This window comes from Amblyraja radiata, chromosome 32 (assembly GCF_010909765.2).
Source record: "Amblyraja radiata isolate CabotCenter1 chromosome 32, sAmbRad1.1.pri, whole genome shotgun sequence".
Classification (NCBI taxonomy): Eukaryota; Metazoa; Chordata; class Chondrichthyes; order Rajiformes; family Rajidae; genus Amblyraja; species Amblyraja radiata.
In genome coordinates, this window is record NC_045987.1 from 25,045,112 (window position 1) to 25,062,178 (window position 17,067).

At 47.5% G+C, this 17,067-nt stretch overlaps 1 protein-coding gene across 4 annotated transcripts in view; it reads left to right on the forward strand.

The window, feature by feature from the left end:
• The window catches only part of ralgps1 (Ral GEF with PH domain and SH3 binding motif 1), a 729,016-nt gene that overhangs the window by 545,867 nt on the left and 166,082 nt on the right, over positions 1–17,067 (forward strand). For all 4 annotated transcript variants that reach the window (XM_033049388.1, XM_033049390.1, XM_033049389.1 and 1 more), the window contains exon 11: positions 3,069–3,162. In XM_033049388.1, the coding sequence (XP_032905279.1) occupies positions 3,069–3,162 (94 nt within the window). The remainder of the gene's footprint in view (positions 1–3,068; positions 3,163–17,067) is intronic.

Consider the following 17,067-nt stretch of genomic DNA (forward strand, 5'->3'; position numbering starts at 1 on the left):
ACACTGTATTATTCTGCAAACAGAATAATGAAATTCTTACTTGCAGCAGTACAACAAGTCTGCTAACATAGATGACATGGTCGAAAAAATGTTCAATAACTTTTTAAAAAGCAATATCAGTGCAAAACGCAAACAAAAAATATCGAGTGGAACCAAGATAATTCGGAGTAAAGAGCCTGTCCCACTTGGGCGTCATTTGCGTGTCATTTACGCGACATCATTTATGCGTCACGAGGCACGACACGCGCGTGGTGATGCACATTACATGCGCATTGTGCGTGGTGATGTAGGCAGTGATGCACGACACGCGCGTGGTGATGCACGTTACATGCGCATTGTGCGTGGTGATGTAGGCAGTGAAGCACGACACACGCGTGGTGATGCACGTTACATGCGCAATGTGAGTGGTGATGTAGGCAGTGACGCGCGGTCGCACGTGACCCCCCCGAGATTTGGGGATTCACAAAATCTGAGTGACGCGCAAATGACCTTTAGGAGTTTAGTTTGTGATTGTCGTGTTCAAGATTCTGATGGCTGGAGGGAAGATGCTGTTCCTGAACATGGACATTACGGGTTTCAGAACCCTGTACCTTCTTTCTGATGGCAGGGGTGAAATGAGAGCGGGGCCAGTGTGGTGTGGGTCCTTGATGATACTGGCTGCCTTTTTGAGGCAGCGCGTGCTATCTTTCCATTCAACGGTGGGGCGGTCAGTGTCCGTGATGGACCGGGCGGTTTGGTTGTTAGGCTAGGTTAACATGGCAGGTATTTGATCATATCCCTGCCACGTTAACCAGAGTTAGATAAAGCTCTCTGGGCTAGCGGAATCAAGGGAAATGGGGAGAAGGCAGGCACGGGTTACGGATTGTGGATGATCAGCCATGAAGCCATGAAGGCCATTGCAGGCTCAAAGGGCCGAATGGCCTACTCCTGCACCTATTTTCTGTGTACCTATTTTCTATGATCACAATGAACGCTCGAATGGCCAAATTGCCTCCTCCTGAACCTATTTTGTTTGTTTCTATAACTGAACTCTTTGTAAAGGAAGCCAGCACCATTCACTGGTGGTGGGACATGATTGAAAGAGGAAAAACTACTTAAATCAAAGAGGATTAGTATGTCCTGGGCAGTTCTCCCGACTCTGGATCAGTTCCTGTGGATTGGAGGGTAGCCAATGTAACTCCACTTTTTAAGAAAGGAGGGAGAGAGAAAACGAGGAATTATAGACTAGTTAGTCTTACATCGGTTGTGGGGAAGATGCTGGAGTCGATTTATAAAGATGTTACAGCAGCGCATTTGGAAAGCAGTGATGGGATCGGTCAAAGTCAGCATGGATTTATGAAGGGGAAATCGTGCTTGATTAATCTTTTGGAATTTTCTGAGGATGTAACAAGTAGAATGGATAAGGGAGAGCCAGTAGATGTGGTGTATCTAGACGTTCACAAAGCCTTTGACAAGGTCCCACAAAGAGATTAGTGAGCAAAATTAGAGCACATGGTATTGGGGATAGGGTATTGACATGGATAGAGAACTGGTTGGCAGACAGGAAGCAAAGAGTAGGAATTAATGGGTCCTTTTCAGAAAGGCAGGCAGTGATTAGTGGGGTGCCGCAAGGCTCGAAGCTGGGACCCTAGTTGTTTACAATATATTTTAACGATTTAGACGAGGGAATTAAATGTAACATCTCTAAGCTTGCGGATGACACAAAGCTGGGTGCCAGTGTGAGCTGTGATGAGGATGCTATGAGGCTACAGGGTGACTTGGATAGGTTGGATGAGTGGGCAGAAGCATGGCAGATGCAGTATAATGTGAATAAATGTGGATAAATCCACTTTGATGGCAAGAACAGGAGGGCAGATTATAATCTGAATGGTGTCAGATTAGCAGAAGGGGAGGTGCAACGAGACCTGGGTGTGCTTGTACATCAGTCACTGAAAGTAAGCATGCAGGTACAGCAGGCAGTGAAGAAAGCTAATGGCATGTTGGCCTTCATTGCGAGAGGATTTGAGTTTAGGAGCAAGGAGGTCCTACTGCAGTTGTACAGGGCCCTGGTGAGACCGCACCTGGGGTATTGTGTACAATTTTGATCTCCTAATTTGAGGAAGGGCATTATTGCTATTGAGGGAGTGCAGGTATGATGAAAGAATGGGTCGACTGTGCTTGTATTCACAGGAATTTAGGACGAGAGGGCACCTTGTAATAACATATAAACTTCTTAGAGGATTGGACAAGGTAGATGCAGGAAAAATGTTCCCAATATGGGGGAAGTCCAGAACCAGGGGTCACAGTTTAAGAATAAGGGGTAGGCCATTTAGGACTGAGATGAGGAAAAACTTTTTCACCCAGAGAGTTGTGAATGTGTGGAATTCTCTGCCACAGAAGGCAGTGGAGGCCAATTCACTGTATGTTTTCAAGCGAGAGTTAGAGTTAGATTTAGCTCTTAGGGCTAATGGAATCGAGGGATACGGGGATACGGAGAAAAAGCAGGAACGGGGTACTGATTCTGGATGATCAGCCTACCGAATGGCCTACTCCTGCACCTATTTTCTAAGTTATGCACATTGTAGATGCAGAGAATGCGAGGGAAAATCTGAGGCCTGGAGGTTAAATTTAGTTAAATTTAGAGACAGCACGGAAATAAGCCCTTCGGCCCACCGAGTCTGTGCCGACCAGCCATCCCCACATACTTACACTATCCTACACACGCTAGGGACAATTTACAATCATACCAAGCCAATTAACCTGCAAACCTGTGTGACTTTGGAGTGTGGGAGGAAACTGGAACACCCCAGAGAAAACAGGTCATGGGGAGAACGTACAAACTCTGTACAGACAGCACCCTTGATCAGGATCGAACCGGGGTCTCTAGCGCTGTAAGGCAGCAACTCTACCTCTGCGCCACCGTGCCATACGTGGTGTAGGAGAGTGATATTCTGCCCTCGAGGATTGCCCCATTCCTCAGGGGTCTATCGGTGAAAGAAAATAAGCATTGTGATTTAGGATTTTGCAAAGTTATATATAGCCCCCTGGCAGCGATTTGCTTAATAGCCTCGCCTTGCTTTCATTCACAGACTATCTGGTGACATTGCCCCATGTGCAAAACTACTTGAAATCTGTGCGCTACATCGAGGAGCTGCAGAAGTTTGTGGAAGATGACAACTATAAGTAAGTGTATGTGTGCGGCTTTGCAACCACTGACTAGACTATGAAAGGACTGCAGTGTTCGGGGCTGTGAGTTACATCATGCACCCTGCCCAGTGCCAACTAACCTCTGTGGCAAATACGGGAATAAGAGTCTCTTTGGGAATTGTCGAAAATCTTGGAAATTATGATTCTTACTCAGGAGCTGGGAAATCTAGAGTCGGTTGAAGGTGGCGCATGTTGGAATTTGATGTTTGGATATAATAATTTTGTGGGCCATTATCAACTGCTGAGAGATACAGCGTGAAAGCAGGCCCTTCAGCCCACTGAGTCCGCTCCAACCGGGGAACACTCCTACACTAGCACTATCCTACTATTTACAATCCTTACCAAAGCTAATTAACTCACAAAACTGCACGTCTTTGGAATGTGGGAGGAAACCGGAGCACCCGGAGAAAACCCACGCGGTCACGGGGAGGAATTACAAGCTCCATACAGACAGCACCCGTAGTCAGGATCGAACCTGGGCCTCTGGCACTGGGAGGCAGCAACTCTACCGCAGCGCCACTGTGCTGCCCATGCACTTCTTAAGGAAGTAGTCTTCAATTTGGAAATATGTTCCCCATGCTAACAGGAAACAAAGAGGTCCCTTTCAGAATGGCAGGCAGTGGCGAGTGGGGTGCCGCAAGGCTTAGTGCTGGATCCACGGCTATTTACAATATACATTGATGATTTAGATGAAGGAATTAAAAGCAACATTAGCAAATTTGCAGATGACACAAAGCTGGGTGGCAGTGTGAACTGTGAGGAGGATGCTATGAGGATGCAGGGTGACTTGGATAGGTTGGGTGAGTGGGCAGATGCAATATAATGTGGATAAATGTGAGGTTATCCACTTTGGTGGCAAGAGCAGGAAGGCAGATTATTCTCTGAATGGTGTCAGGTTAGGAAAAGGGGAAGTACAACGAGACCTGGGTGTCCTTGTACATCAGTCACTGAAAGTAAGCATGCAGGTACAACAGACAGTGAAGAAAGTAATGGCATGTTGGCCTTCATAATGAGAGGAGTTGAGTATAGGAGCAATGAGGTCCTTCTTCAGTTGTACAGGGCCCCAGTGAGACCACACCTGGAGTAGTGTGTGCATTTTTGGTCTCTTAATTTGAGTAAGGACATTCTTGCTGTTAAGGGAGGTTCTGCAGCGTAGGTTCATGAGGTTAATTTCCGGGATGGAGAGACTGACATGTGATGAAAGGATGGAGCGACTGGGCTTGTATACACTGGAATTTAGAAGAATGAGAGGGGATCTAATAAAAACAAAAAAATATATTAAGGGATTGGACACGCTAGATGCAGGAAACATGTTCCCGATGTTGGGGGCGTACAGAACCAGGGGCCACAGTTTAAGGATAAGGGGTTGGCCATTTAGAACGAGGATGAGAAAACACTGTTTCACACAGAGAGTTGTGAATCTGTGGAATTCTCTGCCTCAGAAGGCAGTGGAGGCCAATTCATTAAATGCATTCAAAAGAGAGTTAGATAGAGCTAGCGGAATCAAGGGATAATGGGGAGAAGGCAGGAACGGGTTACTGATTGTGGATGATCAGACATGATCACATTGAATGGCGGTCCTGGCTCGAATGGCCAAATGTCCTACTCCTGCACCTATTGCCTATGTATCTATGCTGTGAGAATCTGTGGTAAATGATTGTGGTCTGAGGTGGTGAAATAATTGCATCCCCTGCTTCCTATTGTTTAGATTTTTGGAAGGAAATTGTTTACAGTCACAAGAACATTCCTGAATCCCAGGAAAAAGTTATGCATAACAGCGATAATGCATAATAGGAACAGAGGTTAGCTATTTGCTCCCTGTCAGTCTGTGTCACCAAGCAGAAAGACCAGGACTGAGATATTCCTCAGGTTCATTTTCCTGTCTGATCCTGTTTCACACGAAGGGTGGTGGGTGTATGGAACGAGCTGATAGTTGAGGCAGGGACTGTCACAACATTTACGAAACAGCGAGACAGGTACATGTATACAAAAATGCTGGAGAAACTCAGCGGGTGAGGCAGCATCTATGGAGCGAAGGAAATAGGCAATGTTTTGGGCCGAAACCCTGGAAGGAAATAGGCAACGTTTTGGGCCGAAACCCTACCAGGGTTTCGGCCCGAAACGTTGCCTATTTCCTTCGCTCCATAGATGCTGCCTCACCCGCTGAGTTTCTCCAGCATTTTTGTCTGCCTTCGATTCTCCAGCATCGGCAGTACCTTCTTAAACAGGTACATGCATACGACAGGTTTAGAGGGATATGGACCAAACGCAGGCAGGTGGGACTAGTGTAGATGGGACGTGCTGGTCGGTGTGGGCAAGTTGGGCCGAAGTCATCGAACGCTGTATGACTCGATAACTCTATCCCTTGATTCCCTTGAGTATAGAAGTCCCTGGATATCATATGAATATAGTGCAATGAGTGGACTTCCACAAGCTAGTGAATGCCAAAGGAGTTGGTTTCTTCCTATCCTTTGCATCGGAGTTTGCAATTAATGCTTTGTCATGATTGTACGGTGAAAGAGAAAATAAGCATACAACTGTGACCCACTGACAATCTCCTCACTATGCCTACACTTGGACAGTGAAACTCGCTGCGATGCTCTGTGGAACGTGGTCCGTGGTCTATATATGTTTCCTGCATGAAGTATTTGTTCTCCGATACAGAGCCTCTGTGCACTCCAGACACCAAACCTATAGTTAGGTGCATAGAGGGCTATTGGGGTCAGTAATTGACACTGCTAGATGTTTAGATTAGTTTAGTTTAGAGATACAGTGCCGAAACGGGCCCTACGGACCACCGAGTCCGTCCCGACCAGCAATCCCAACACTATCCTACACGAGGAACAAATTTTAAAATATTTTTATACCAAGCCAATTAACCTACAAACTTAATAGTGTTTGGAGTGTGGAAGTTCTCGGAGTAAACCCACGCAGGTTACGGGGAGAACGTATAAACTCCGTATAGACAGCACCCGTAGTCAGGATCAAACCCAGGTCTCTGGCGCTGTAAGGCAGCAACTCTACCGCTGCGCCACCGTGCCGCCCACGTGTTGTTGTTGATTCAGCTCACTCGGAGTCCTTCCCTGGAATAGTACTCGACTAAACTGGGATTAGAACTGGGCTGGCACTTCAGGGTTGTCAGCTAGAAGGGAACACAGAACCGCAAGACAAATCCTTGTGATCATATGAATGATTGATCGCCCAACATCACTCCTGCTGCCTTCAGGTTACAAGGACTTGATTCATTCTGGTGGAACAAAATGAAGGTGCTTACGTTGCTTGGCTATTATCCACCGGTTTGGACTATTTAGGCAGCGAGATGAGGTTATCCTTTCCAAGAAAACAGGGAAATTGCTTCTTCATAACAAATGATCTGCAACTCCAGAAGCTAGCGCCCATAACAACAAACAAAGAACACTGGACTTTGTAAATGCCCTGATAGACACAAAAAGCTGGAGTGACTCAGTGGGACAGGCAGCATCTCCGGATAGAAGGAATGGGTGACGTTTCGGGTCTGGACCTGTCTTCAGATCTGGTTCACTGGATGTCCTTCAGGGAAGAAGGTCTTCCTCAAGGACCATGGTGGGCTTTCTACCCTGTGGTCTACTTGATTCTAGGACCACTGTATGGCTTGTTTTAACCGCCTTCTGAAATGGCCTGGCAGCCCTCTCGAAATCAAGAGCAAAAAGGGGGGCAAATAATGAAATGTGGGAGATTTAAAACATGGGACAGATTGCGTAAGGAAGTACATTTGAATTAGTTTTGTGATTTGCACACTTACATGTATGTGCACACATTGGTCAGACCACATTTGGAGTATCGTGAGCAGTTTTAGGCCCCACATCTGAGGAAGGATGTGCTGGCATTGAGGAAGGTCAAGAGAGATGTTTATGAGAATGATCCCAGGAATGGATGAGTGGGTTAACATATGATGAGTGTTTTGCAGCACTGGGCCTGGACTCGCTGGAGTTTAGAAGGATGAGGGGACACCTCATTGAAACTTACCGAATAGTGAAAGGCCTGGATAGAGTGGATGTGGAGAGGGTGTTTCCACTAGTGGGAGAGTCTAGGACCAGAGGTCACAGCCCCAGAATAAAAGGACGTACCTTTAGAAAGGAGATGAGGAGGAATTTCTTTAGTCATTGGGTGATGAATCTGTGGAATTCATTCTCAGATGGTTGTGGAAGCCAGAGTCAATGGACATTTTAAAGGTGGAGACTAACAGATTTTTAATTAGTACGGGTGTCAGAGGTTATGGGGAGAAGGCAGGTGAATGAGGTTGGGAGAGAAAGATATATCAGCCATGGTTAAATGGCGGCGTAGACTTCGAAAATAGGTGCGGAAGGAGGCCATTCGGCCCTTCGAGCCAGCATAGAAACATAGAAAATAGGTGCAGGAGGACTCGATGGGCCAAATGGCCTAATTCTGCTCCTAGAACTTATGAACTTATGAAAGTATAACTCGTGTTTCCAAAACAAAGAATGAATTTAACACCTGCGATGAGTAAGGGAACATTATTTTAATGACGTGGGCCAAATTGGTTATAATCAAGAACTGGACAACCACTAAAAAGTTAATTTGGAAATTAACGTATAGGAAAAAAACTGTTTTGGAAATGTTTTTGATGTTGGTAGAAACAACTGTTTACATGTAACCATCCTTCAGCAATTAAACATCTTTGTCTCTTAAGAACAGAGCTGCTATTTTAACCATGGGTGGCAATTTAAAAACACTTCTCTTGCCACTTGTGCAACCATACTGTTAAACAATATAACACGCAGCCTTTAGTATTTTTGGCTTGCAGTAATAAAAATAAACTTATTTCTATTGAAAACACCTTTATTTTTGAAAAATTCTGCAGGCAAAATAACTTAGTTGTTACGAGTCTAATTCTCTCTCGCTGCTAACTTGTGTTCCCACATTGACATCATTGTTTTTATTTTTCGATTTTACTATAAAACGATGTTTCTTAGAAACGCAACTCGCGATGTAAAAAGCTGCAGTAAACTTCAACTTGGAAACTGCGCAGGGAAGATGTATGATGATGCTGCCTGAACTAGAGGGCCAGAGCTATAGGGAGTGGTTGAGCAGGCTGGGACTTTATTCCTTGGAGTGCAGGAGGCTGAGATTATCGTGTAGAGGTGTATAAAATCATGAGGGGAATAGATAGGGCTGTAGGTTAACCCGGCGAGACAGGCAGAGTTGAGCTGCATTTAGCGCTGGATTGACCCTCCGAAGCCTCACGCGTGTGTGTGTGAGTGTGCGCATGCGCGCGCGGCTGCCGAGAAATTGTGTCCCTCCTGTCCCCCGGTCCCCTCCATATTTTGATAGCGATTTCCATGCCTGGGGTGTGTTACGATCCAGTATTTACAATTCTCCATCAGCACCATCCATAACAAACAAAAACACCCTCACCCAGTAATCCCAGGAAAAGGAAATAATCTTAGTTAGTTTTAGTTTCAGAGATACAGCGTGGATACACCGGGTTCACACCGACCATCGATCACCCGTTCACACTAGTTCCATGTTGTCCCACGTACTCATCCACTCCCTACACCACCAGGGGCAATTTACAGAGGGCCAATTAACCTACAGCACCTGAATAAAACCCACGCGATCACAGGGAGAACGTGCAAACTCCACACAGACAGCATCCGAGGCCGGGATTGAACCCGGGTCTCTGGCGCTGTGAGGCAGCAGCTCTACCCGCTGCGCCGTTGTAGTTGAACATAATATGAAATAGTATTCTATAGTCATGGTGCTTTTTAAAAAATAATTTGAATGATGAACGCGTAACATGGTTTTGTAGTGGTAGAGTTGCTGCCTTACAGTGCCAGACCCAGGTTAGATCCTGACTACAGAGGCTGTCTGTACGGAGTTTGGACGTTCGTCCTGCGATCGCGTGGGTTTTCTCCGGATCCTCCGGTTTCTTCCCACACTCCAAAGACGTACAGGTTTACAGGTTAATTGGCTTCAGTATAATTGTAAATTATCCCTAGCGTGTAGGATAGTGCTAGTGTACGGGAATTGCTGGTCGGCGTGGACTCGGTGGGCCAAAGGCCTGTTTCTGTGCTGCATCTCTAAACGAAACTAAAACATTCACGAGGCAACGGTGGAATAGTGTGCTGTCAAAATCCAGAGAAGAGGATTTAACTTGGTTCACTGTGGACTCATGGAAAAGCAGATGCTGGTTAAAAAAAAGACACAAAGTGTTGGAGTAACTCAGCTGGTCAGGCAACTTCCCTGGAGAGCAACTTTCCAATTTGGCCTTTATCTAACAATCAAACATCCCTCGCCTGTATCCACCTATCACTTGCTGTGCCTTTCCCCACCCCCACCTCTCCTCCAGCTCTCTCCCCCCCCACCCACTCCCCAAAATGTAATGGCTGAGAACGGGTCCCGATCCGAAACGTCATCTTTTCACGTTCTCCAGACATGCTGCCTGACCCGCTGAATTAATCCAGCACTTTGTAAACCAGCAATCCCGGTCCACTTCAGAAATAGCTCATTGACTGTAAAAGGCCTGTCCCACGATGCGAGTTTACCCAAGAGCTCTCCCGAGTTTTTAAAGAAATCAAACTTGTGATAAGTACGTAGAATGTACGTAGCGGGTACGTTGGATCTCGTGGATGTCTCGTAGCGGCTCGTAATGCTAACGGCAGGTACTCGGGGAAACGTGGAAACTCGTGAAGTTTTTTCAACTGTGTGAAAATTTTCCAAGAGTAAAAAAATACTCGTGATGAAGTACCAGGAGTTTGATTTGTTTTAACTCGGGAGAGCTCTTGGGTAAACTCACATTGTGGGATAGGGGCTTAAGACCTTTACAATACTTCACAAGTGTAAATATTTATTTTGCTTTGACTATTCTTTCTTTTGTCCATTTATTTTATTTTCTCCCTTTCACTCTCTCCTTTCCTCTTTCTCAATTTGTACCTTTCCTGAAAAATAGCTTATTTGCTTACAAGGGCAAGAATTCTATACTGGGGAATAATGGAAAATGCTGCTTTCAAATTCCTTGTGCTGGTTCTGAAGTAGAGATTGTGACGGCAATGGAAAAACAAAGGGAACTGAATGTAACCAATTTTTCTTGGCATTTGAAATTTCCAGTATTGTGCTTTTAAAGTATGCTTTTGAAAACTTTGGAAACTCTGAGGAGACGCCTTTTTAACCTGCGCTTCCAATATAACCCGAATTCTTCCACGTTCCCAGTATAAAATTGAACGGTGTTGAATTTAATCAGACGGTGTCAACGTGAACTCAAGTTGACCTAATGATATCTACCTAACCCCCTTCTTTCCCCCCACTCTTCCCTGTGCCCCACCTGATGCCCACACCTGATGCCCACTTCTCCCGCTACCCCTCCCCTTCCCGTCCCCTTCCTCCTGTATCCATTCCTCAAGCGCCACATTTCACGACTCTTGTCTCTCTCACAGCCCTTTGTCCTTTCACCACAGTTCAATTTATTGTCATGTGTACCGAGGTACAGAGAAAAGACTTCTACCTGCAGGCAGCGGAGAGATGAGTGTGTGGCCAGGATGGTGTGGGTCCTTGATGATACTGCCAGCCTCTTTGAGCTAGTGACTGTGGTAGATCCCTTCGATGATAGGGAGGTCAGAGCCGATGATGGACTGGGCAGTGTTTACAACTTTTTGCAGTCTTTTCCGCTCCTGGGCGCACAAGTTGCATAACTAAGCCACGATGCAACCGGTCAGCATGCTCTCTACTGTGCACCTGTAGAAGTTAGAGAGAGTCCTCCTTGACAAACCGACTCTTCGTAATCTTCTCAGGAAGTAGAGGCGCTGATGTGCTTTCTTTATAATTGCATCAGTGTTCTGGGACCAGGAGAGATCTCTGGAAATATGCACACCCAGGAATTTGAAGCTCTTGACCCTTTCGACCATCGACTCGTTGATATAAACGGGACTGTGGGTCCCCATCCTACCCCTTCCAAAGTCCACAATCAGTTCCTTGGTTTTGCTGGTGTTGAGAGCCAGGCTGTTGTGCGAGCACCATTTGGTCAGTCGGTCGATCTCACTTCTATACTCTGAATCGTCTCCATCAGTGATACGTCCCACAACAGTGGTGTCATCGGCGAACTTGTTGATGGAGTTTGTACTATGACCAGCTACGCAGTCATGAGTATAGAGTGAGTACAGCAGGGGGCTGAGCACGCAGCCTTGAGGTGCTCCCGTGCTGATTGTTATCGAAGCTGACACATTTCCACCAATATGAACAGACTGTGGTCTGTGAATGAGGAAGTTGAGGATCCAATTGCAGAGGGATGCCCAGAGACCCAGTTCTGAGAGCTTGGTAACCAGCTTGGAGGGGATGATAGTATTAAATGCCGAGCTGTAGTCAATGAATAACAGCCTGACATATGAGTTTTTGTTGTCCAAGTGGTCCAGAGCGGAGTGGAGAGCCAGCGAGATCACATCCAACGTTGATCTTTTGTGGCGGTAAGCGAACTGCAGTGGGTCCAGGTTTTTGTCGAGGTAGGAGTTGATTTGCGCCATGATCAGCCTCTCAAAGCACTTCATCACCACAGACGTTAGTGCCACAGGTCGATGGTCTTAGAGGCTATTTTTCCACTCGTGGGAGAGTCGAGGAATAGAGGTCAGAGCCTCAGAATTTACGGAGGTTCATTTAAGAAGGAGATGAGGACATTTAGGGGCATTTAGACAGGCAAGTGAACAATTTCCTTCGTCAGAGGGTGGTGAATCTGTGGAATTCTTTGCCACAGAAGACTGTGGAGGCCAAGTCAGTGGATATTTTTTAAGGCAGGGATAGACAGATTCTTGATTAGTACCAGGTGTCAGGGGTTATGTGGAGAACACAGGAGAATGGGGTTAGGAGGGAGAGATAGATCAGTCATGATTAAATGGTGGAGTGGACTTGATGGGCCAAATGGCCTAATTCTGCGCCTATCAGATATGACCTTATGACATGATTATAATTCAGCCCCTGGCCCGAGCGGAGTCCCCTACAGGGTCTACAAGAACTGCCCCTTGTTACTGAAACGACTGTGGAAGATCCTGAAAGTCATCTGGAGGAGAGGAAAAGTGGTGCAGCAGTGGCGATTCGCTGAAGGAGTCTGGATCCCAAAGGAGGAAGATTCCAAGACGATCGATCAGTTCAGAATCATCTCCTTGCTAAGTGTTGAAGGCAAGATCTTCTTCAGCATAGTGGCGAAGCGGCTGACCAACTTCCTCTCCAGCAATGGTTACATCGACAGCTCAGTGCAAAAGGGAGGCTTGTCTGGAGTGCCGGGATGTCTAGAGCACACGGGAGTGGTGACCCAGCTCATCAGAGAAGCCAGGGAGAACGAGGGAGACCTGACAGTACTCTGGCTTGACCTGGCCAACGCCTACGGCTCCATCCCGCACAAGTTGATCCAGACAGTCATGGCCAAGCATCATGTGCCGGGCCAAGTGGCAGATCTCATCCTGGACTATTACAACCAGTTCAGCGTGAGAGTCTCATCAGGGTCAGTAACATCAGAGTGGCACAGACTGGAGGTTGGGATCATCACAGGCTGTACCATCTCTGTGATCCTTGTTGCCTTGGCGATGAACATGATCGTCAAGTCTGCTGAGCCAGAGTGCTGGGGCCCTCGGACCAAGTCAGGAATGTGCCAACCACCAATCAGAGCCTTCATGGACGACCTGACTGTCACCGCTGAGTCAGTGCCAGGAGGCAGGTGGATCCTGCAGGAGTTGGAGAAACTGATTGGATGGGCAAGGATGAGGTTTAAGCCAGGAAAATCAAGGTCACTGGTGCTGAAGAAGGGCAAAGTCATGGACAGGTTCCGCTTCAGCATCGAAGGGACACCAATCCCAACTGTCTCCGAAAAGCCAGTGAAGAGTCTTGGCAAGGTGTTTAACAGCAGCCTGAAGGATATAGCATCTGTCCAGGCAACCTGTCAGGAGCTGGAGAGTTGGTTGAGAGCAGTGGATCGAGGCTTCCCGGCAAGTTCAAGGCATGGATTTACCAGCATGGTACCCTGCCAAGGATACTCTGGCCACTGCTTGTCTACGAAGTCCCAATATCCATCGTAGAGAGATTGGAGAGGAAAGTCAGCAGCTTTCTCAGGAGGTGGCTGGGACTGCCCAGGAGCCTTAGCAGCATCGCCCTTTACGGAAATAACACCAAGCTCCAGCTGCCCCTGAAGTCCCTGGAGGTGGAGTTCAAGGTGACTCGGGCCAGAGAGGTGATGATGTACAGGGACTCCAGCGACCCCAAGGTGGCTCAAGCAGGGGTGGAGGTGAAAACTGGGAGGAAGTGGAGAGCCGGCGAGGCCGTGCTGCAAGCAGAGTCCCGGATACGCCACAGAGTCCTGGTGGGAGCAGTGACTCGGGGAAGAGCAGGCCTGGGAATCTTCCCATCTCCCCAGTTTGACAAGGCCAAGGGGAAGGAGAGGCGCAGGCTGGTCCAGGAGGAAGTGAGGGGAGTGGTGGAGGAGGAGAGGTCTACCAGAGCAGTTGGATTGAGGCAGCAGGGAGCCTGGACAAGGTGGGAGCAGGCCATGGACCGAAAAGTCACATGGACTGAGCTCTGGCAGGCTGAACCACAGCGCATCAAGTTCCTGGTCCAGGCAGTGTATGATGTCCTGCCCAGCCCATCGAACCTCTTCATCTGGGACAAAGCGGAATCTCCAGATTGCCCGCAATGCTCAGGCAAGGGGACGTTGGAACACATCCTGAGCTGTTGCCCAAAGGCTCTTGGGCAGGGCCGGTACACATGGCGTCACGACCAGGTTCTCAAACCCATTGCAGAAGCCATCAGCATGGGAATCAGCAGCTGCAGACGAGAACGTCCCACCACCCAGATGATCACCTTCGTGAAGGCCGGAGTGCAGCTGCCAAGAACCACAGCAGCCTGGAATCAGTCAGGAATCCTGGCGACTGCGCAGGACTGGCAGCTTTCCGTAGACCTGGTGAAACAGCTGAAGTTCCCACAGCACATTGCCACGACCACCCTGAGGCCAGATATCCTCCTGGTCTCAGAGGCGACCAAAAACATCGTCTTGTTGGAACTGACAGTGCCGTGGGAGGACCGTCTGGAGGAGGCCCACGAGAGGAAGATGGCCAGGTATGAAAAGCTGGTCATAGACTGCCGCAAGCAGGGCTGGAAGGCAAGGTGTATGCCCATCGAGGTTGGCTGCAGAGGTTTTGCAGAGCAATCGCTCTACAAAGCCTTGAATGCACTGGGCATCAACAGAGTGGCAAGGAGAAGGGCCATCAAGAACACCACAGAGGCAGCGCAGAAGGCATCAAGATGGCTCTGGATCAGGAGAGGAGGTCCATGGGGAGGAGCGAATGCCACCTGAACACAAGTCGTGGTCTGATCAACCACGGCTGGGTCGCCTGGGTGAAGGTGTCTGATGTTGAAAGACCCGAAACACCCAATGACCCCAGGTTACATCACTGATGATGTGTTCAGGAGCATCTATCGATGTATTTGTATCAATCATTTACAGTGTCTAGATACTTGATACGGAAATTATAGATAATGCAAGATAAAGCCAGCAAAATCTGATCAAGATAGTCCGAGGGTCACTAGTGAGACAGATAGTAGTTCAGGACTGCTCTCTAGATGTGCTAGGATCATTCAGTTGCCTGGTAACAGCTGGGAAGAAACGGTCTCTGAATCTGGAGGTGTGCGTTTTCACACTTCTGTACCTTTTACCTCATGACTTTTGTCCACCCATCTCCCATTCAAACACTCCCCCTCATCTATATCCACCTACCACTTGCCTGGCTTTGACCTGCCCCACGTCCCTTCCAGCTTTCTCCCGCCATCAGAATAAGTCCGAAGAAGGCTCCCAACCCAATGCATCCCCTATATACACTCTCCACAGCTGCTGCCTGACCAGGCTGAGTTACTCCAGCACTTTATTTCTTTTTTTGTAAGCCACCATTCTTGTGTTCCTTGTGTCTACATTGTCCTGGTGTTAACATGGCTCCCATCCACTCTCAGAACAGAGTCCGGCTCAGGACAGGAACATGTCCTTTGGCCCACAATGTATGTCTCGATCTAATTAAATTAACCGCATTTGCCTTCACTTCACCCTTATCTTTCCACTTCCTACCTGTTCATTTGCCTGTCTAAATACGTACGTCTTAAATCTCATCTGCTTCTGCCCTGACACGTTCCAGGCACCCACCAATTTCTGGTGTAAAAAAAAATTGTTCTGCACACCTCACGTAAACTTTCCCCTTCTTATCTTAAAGATGTTCTTTCTAGTGTTTGACATTATCTAGCCAGGCACCTGGATAGGATAAGTTTTGAGGGAAATGGGCCAAACGCAGGCAGGTGGGACTTGCGTAGATGGGGCATGCTGGTCAGTGTGGGCAAGTTGGGCTGAAGGGCCTGTTTCCATGCTGTATGACTGCATCAATCTATGATCAGCATCTGCAGTTCCTTGTTTCTACATTTCGGAGTCTGTAGAAGGGTCTTGATCTGAAACATCACATCTCCAAGTTCTCCAGAGATGCCGCCTGGCCCGTTAAGTTACCCCAGTACTTTGTGACTTTTTTCTTCCTAAACCAGCGTCTGCAGTTCCTTCTTTCTACATCCATTCCTCCAATGTCCCCAGGTCAGGCACCTATGGCCTTGCTGTGCTGCTTGTTCCAGTGCGGCCCTCCTACTGCCAACAGTAATAGAACATAGGATCATAGAACATAGGATCAGCCATGATCATATTGAATGGCGGTGCAGGCTCGAAGGGCCGAATGCCCTACTCCTGCACTTAATGACTATGTTTCTATGTTTCTATCTCACCACGGTGGCTGCTCTCACAGAACAGATCTGACAGATGGCAAATCTCCACGTCTAGTCTCTCACTTTCATTTGAAGCTGCAAGGGTGACATTCAGCAGGGAAGCAGGCCCTTCAGCCCACCAAGTCCATGCTGACCATCAACTTCCCATTTATAGGTTTATTACTATATTTATATTTATAACGTTACATTATTAATCTCACATGAACGACCTAATTTTAATCTGCCCCAGATTCTACCCCTCACTCACACAGTTTAACTTCTCAACCCGCACATCTTTGGGATGTGGGAGGAAAGGCAACGCGGTCACAGGGAGAACGTGCAAACACCACACAGACAGCACCAGAGATCAGGATTGAACCCGGGCCTCTGGCGCTGTGAGGCAGCAGCTCTACCAGCTGCACCACCGTGCCACATATACAAGTTTGAACAGGTTCCAGTGTTGTTCAATGTTTGTGTGTTTTTAGGTTCAGAAATCATTCAATAACTGCTGGGACATCGAAAAGAAATATTGTTGAAAATGATATTTCTACTTTTAGAATAGGTTATATGATCAGCATGCATATAAATCCCATGAAACATGATGATAAACTTGTTCCATGTGTATCTCTTGGGCAGCTGTTTCTTCCCATTCATTGTTGGGAATGTTACGTTGGTACCCGAGCTACCCGAGCTAATTAGGGCGAAACGGTGGCTGCCTCACAGCGCCAGAGACCCGGGTTCGATCTTGACCACGGGTGCTGTCTATACAAAGTTTGTATGTTCTCCTCGTGACCTGCGTGGGTTTTGCCCAAGTGCTCCGTTTCCCTCCCACACTCCAAAGACGTACAGATTTGTAGGTTAATTGGTTTCAGTAAATTGCAAATTGTCCCCAGTGTGTGCATGTGTACATCGTGATCGCTAGTCTGTGCAGACTCGGTGGGCCAGAGGGACTGTTTCTGCACTGTATCTCTAAAGTGAGCGACGGATTTGCAGCCGAAGAACCAGGAAGTTTACAGATGTCCTTGCTACTGTCTACTAGAGAGCATGGAGCCTGGAGCATAGAGTTTAGAGCATAGAGTTTAGAGCATCAACACTCAACATAAAAAATATATAACAGGCCCT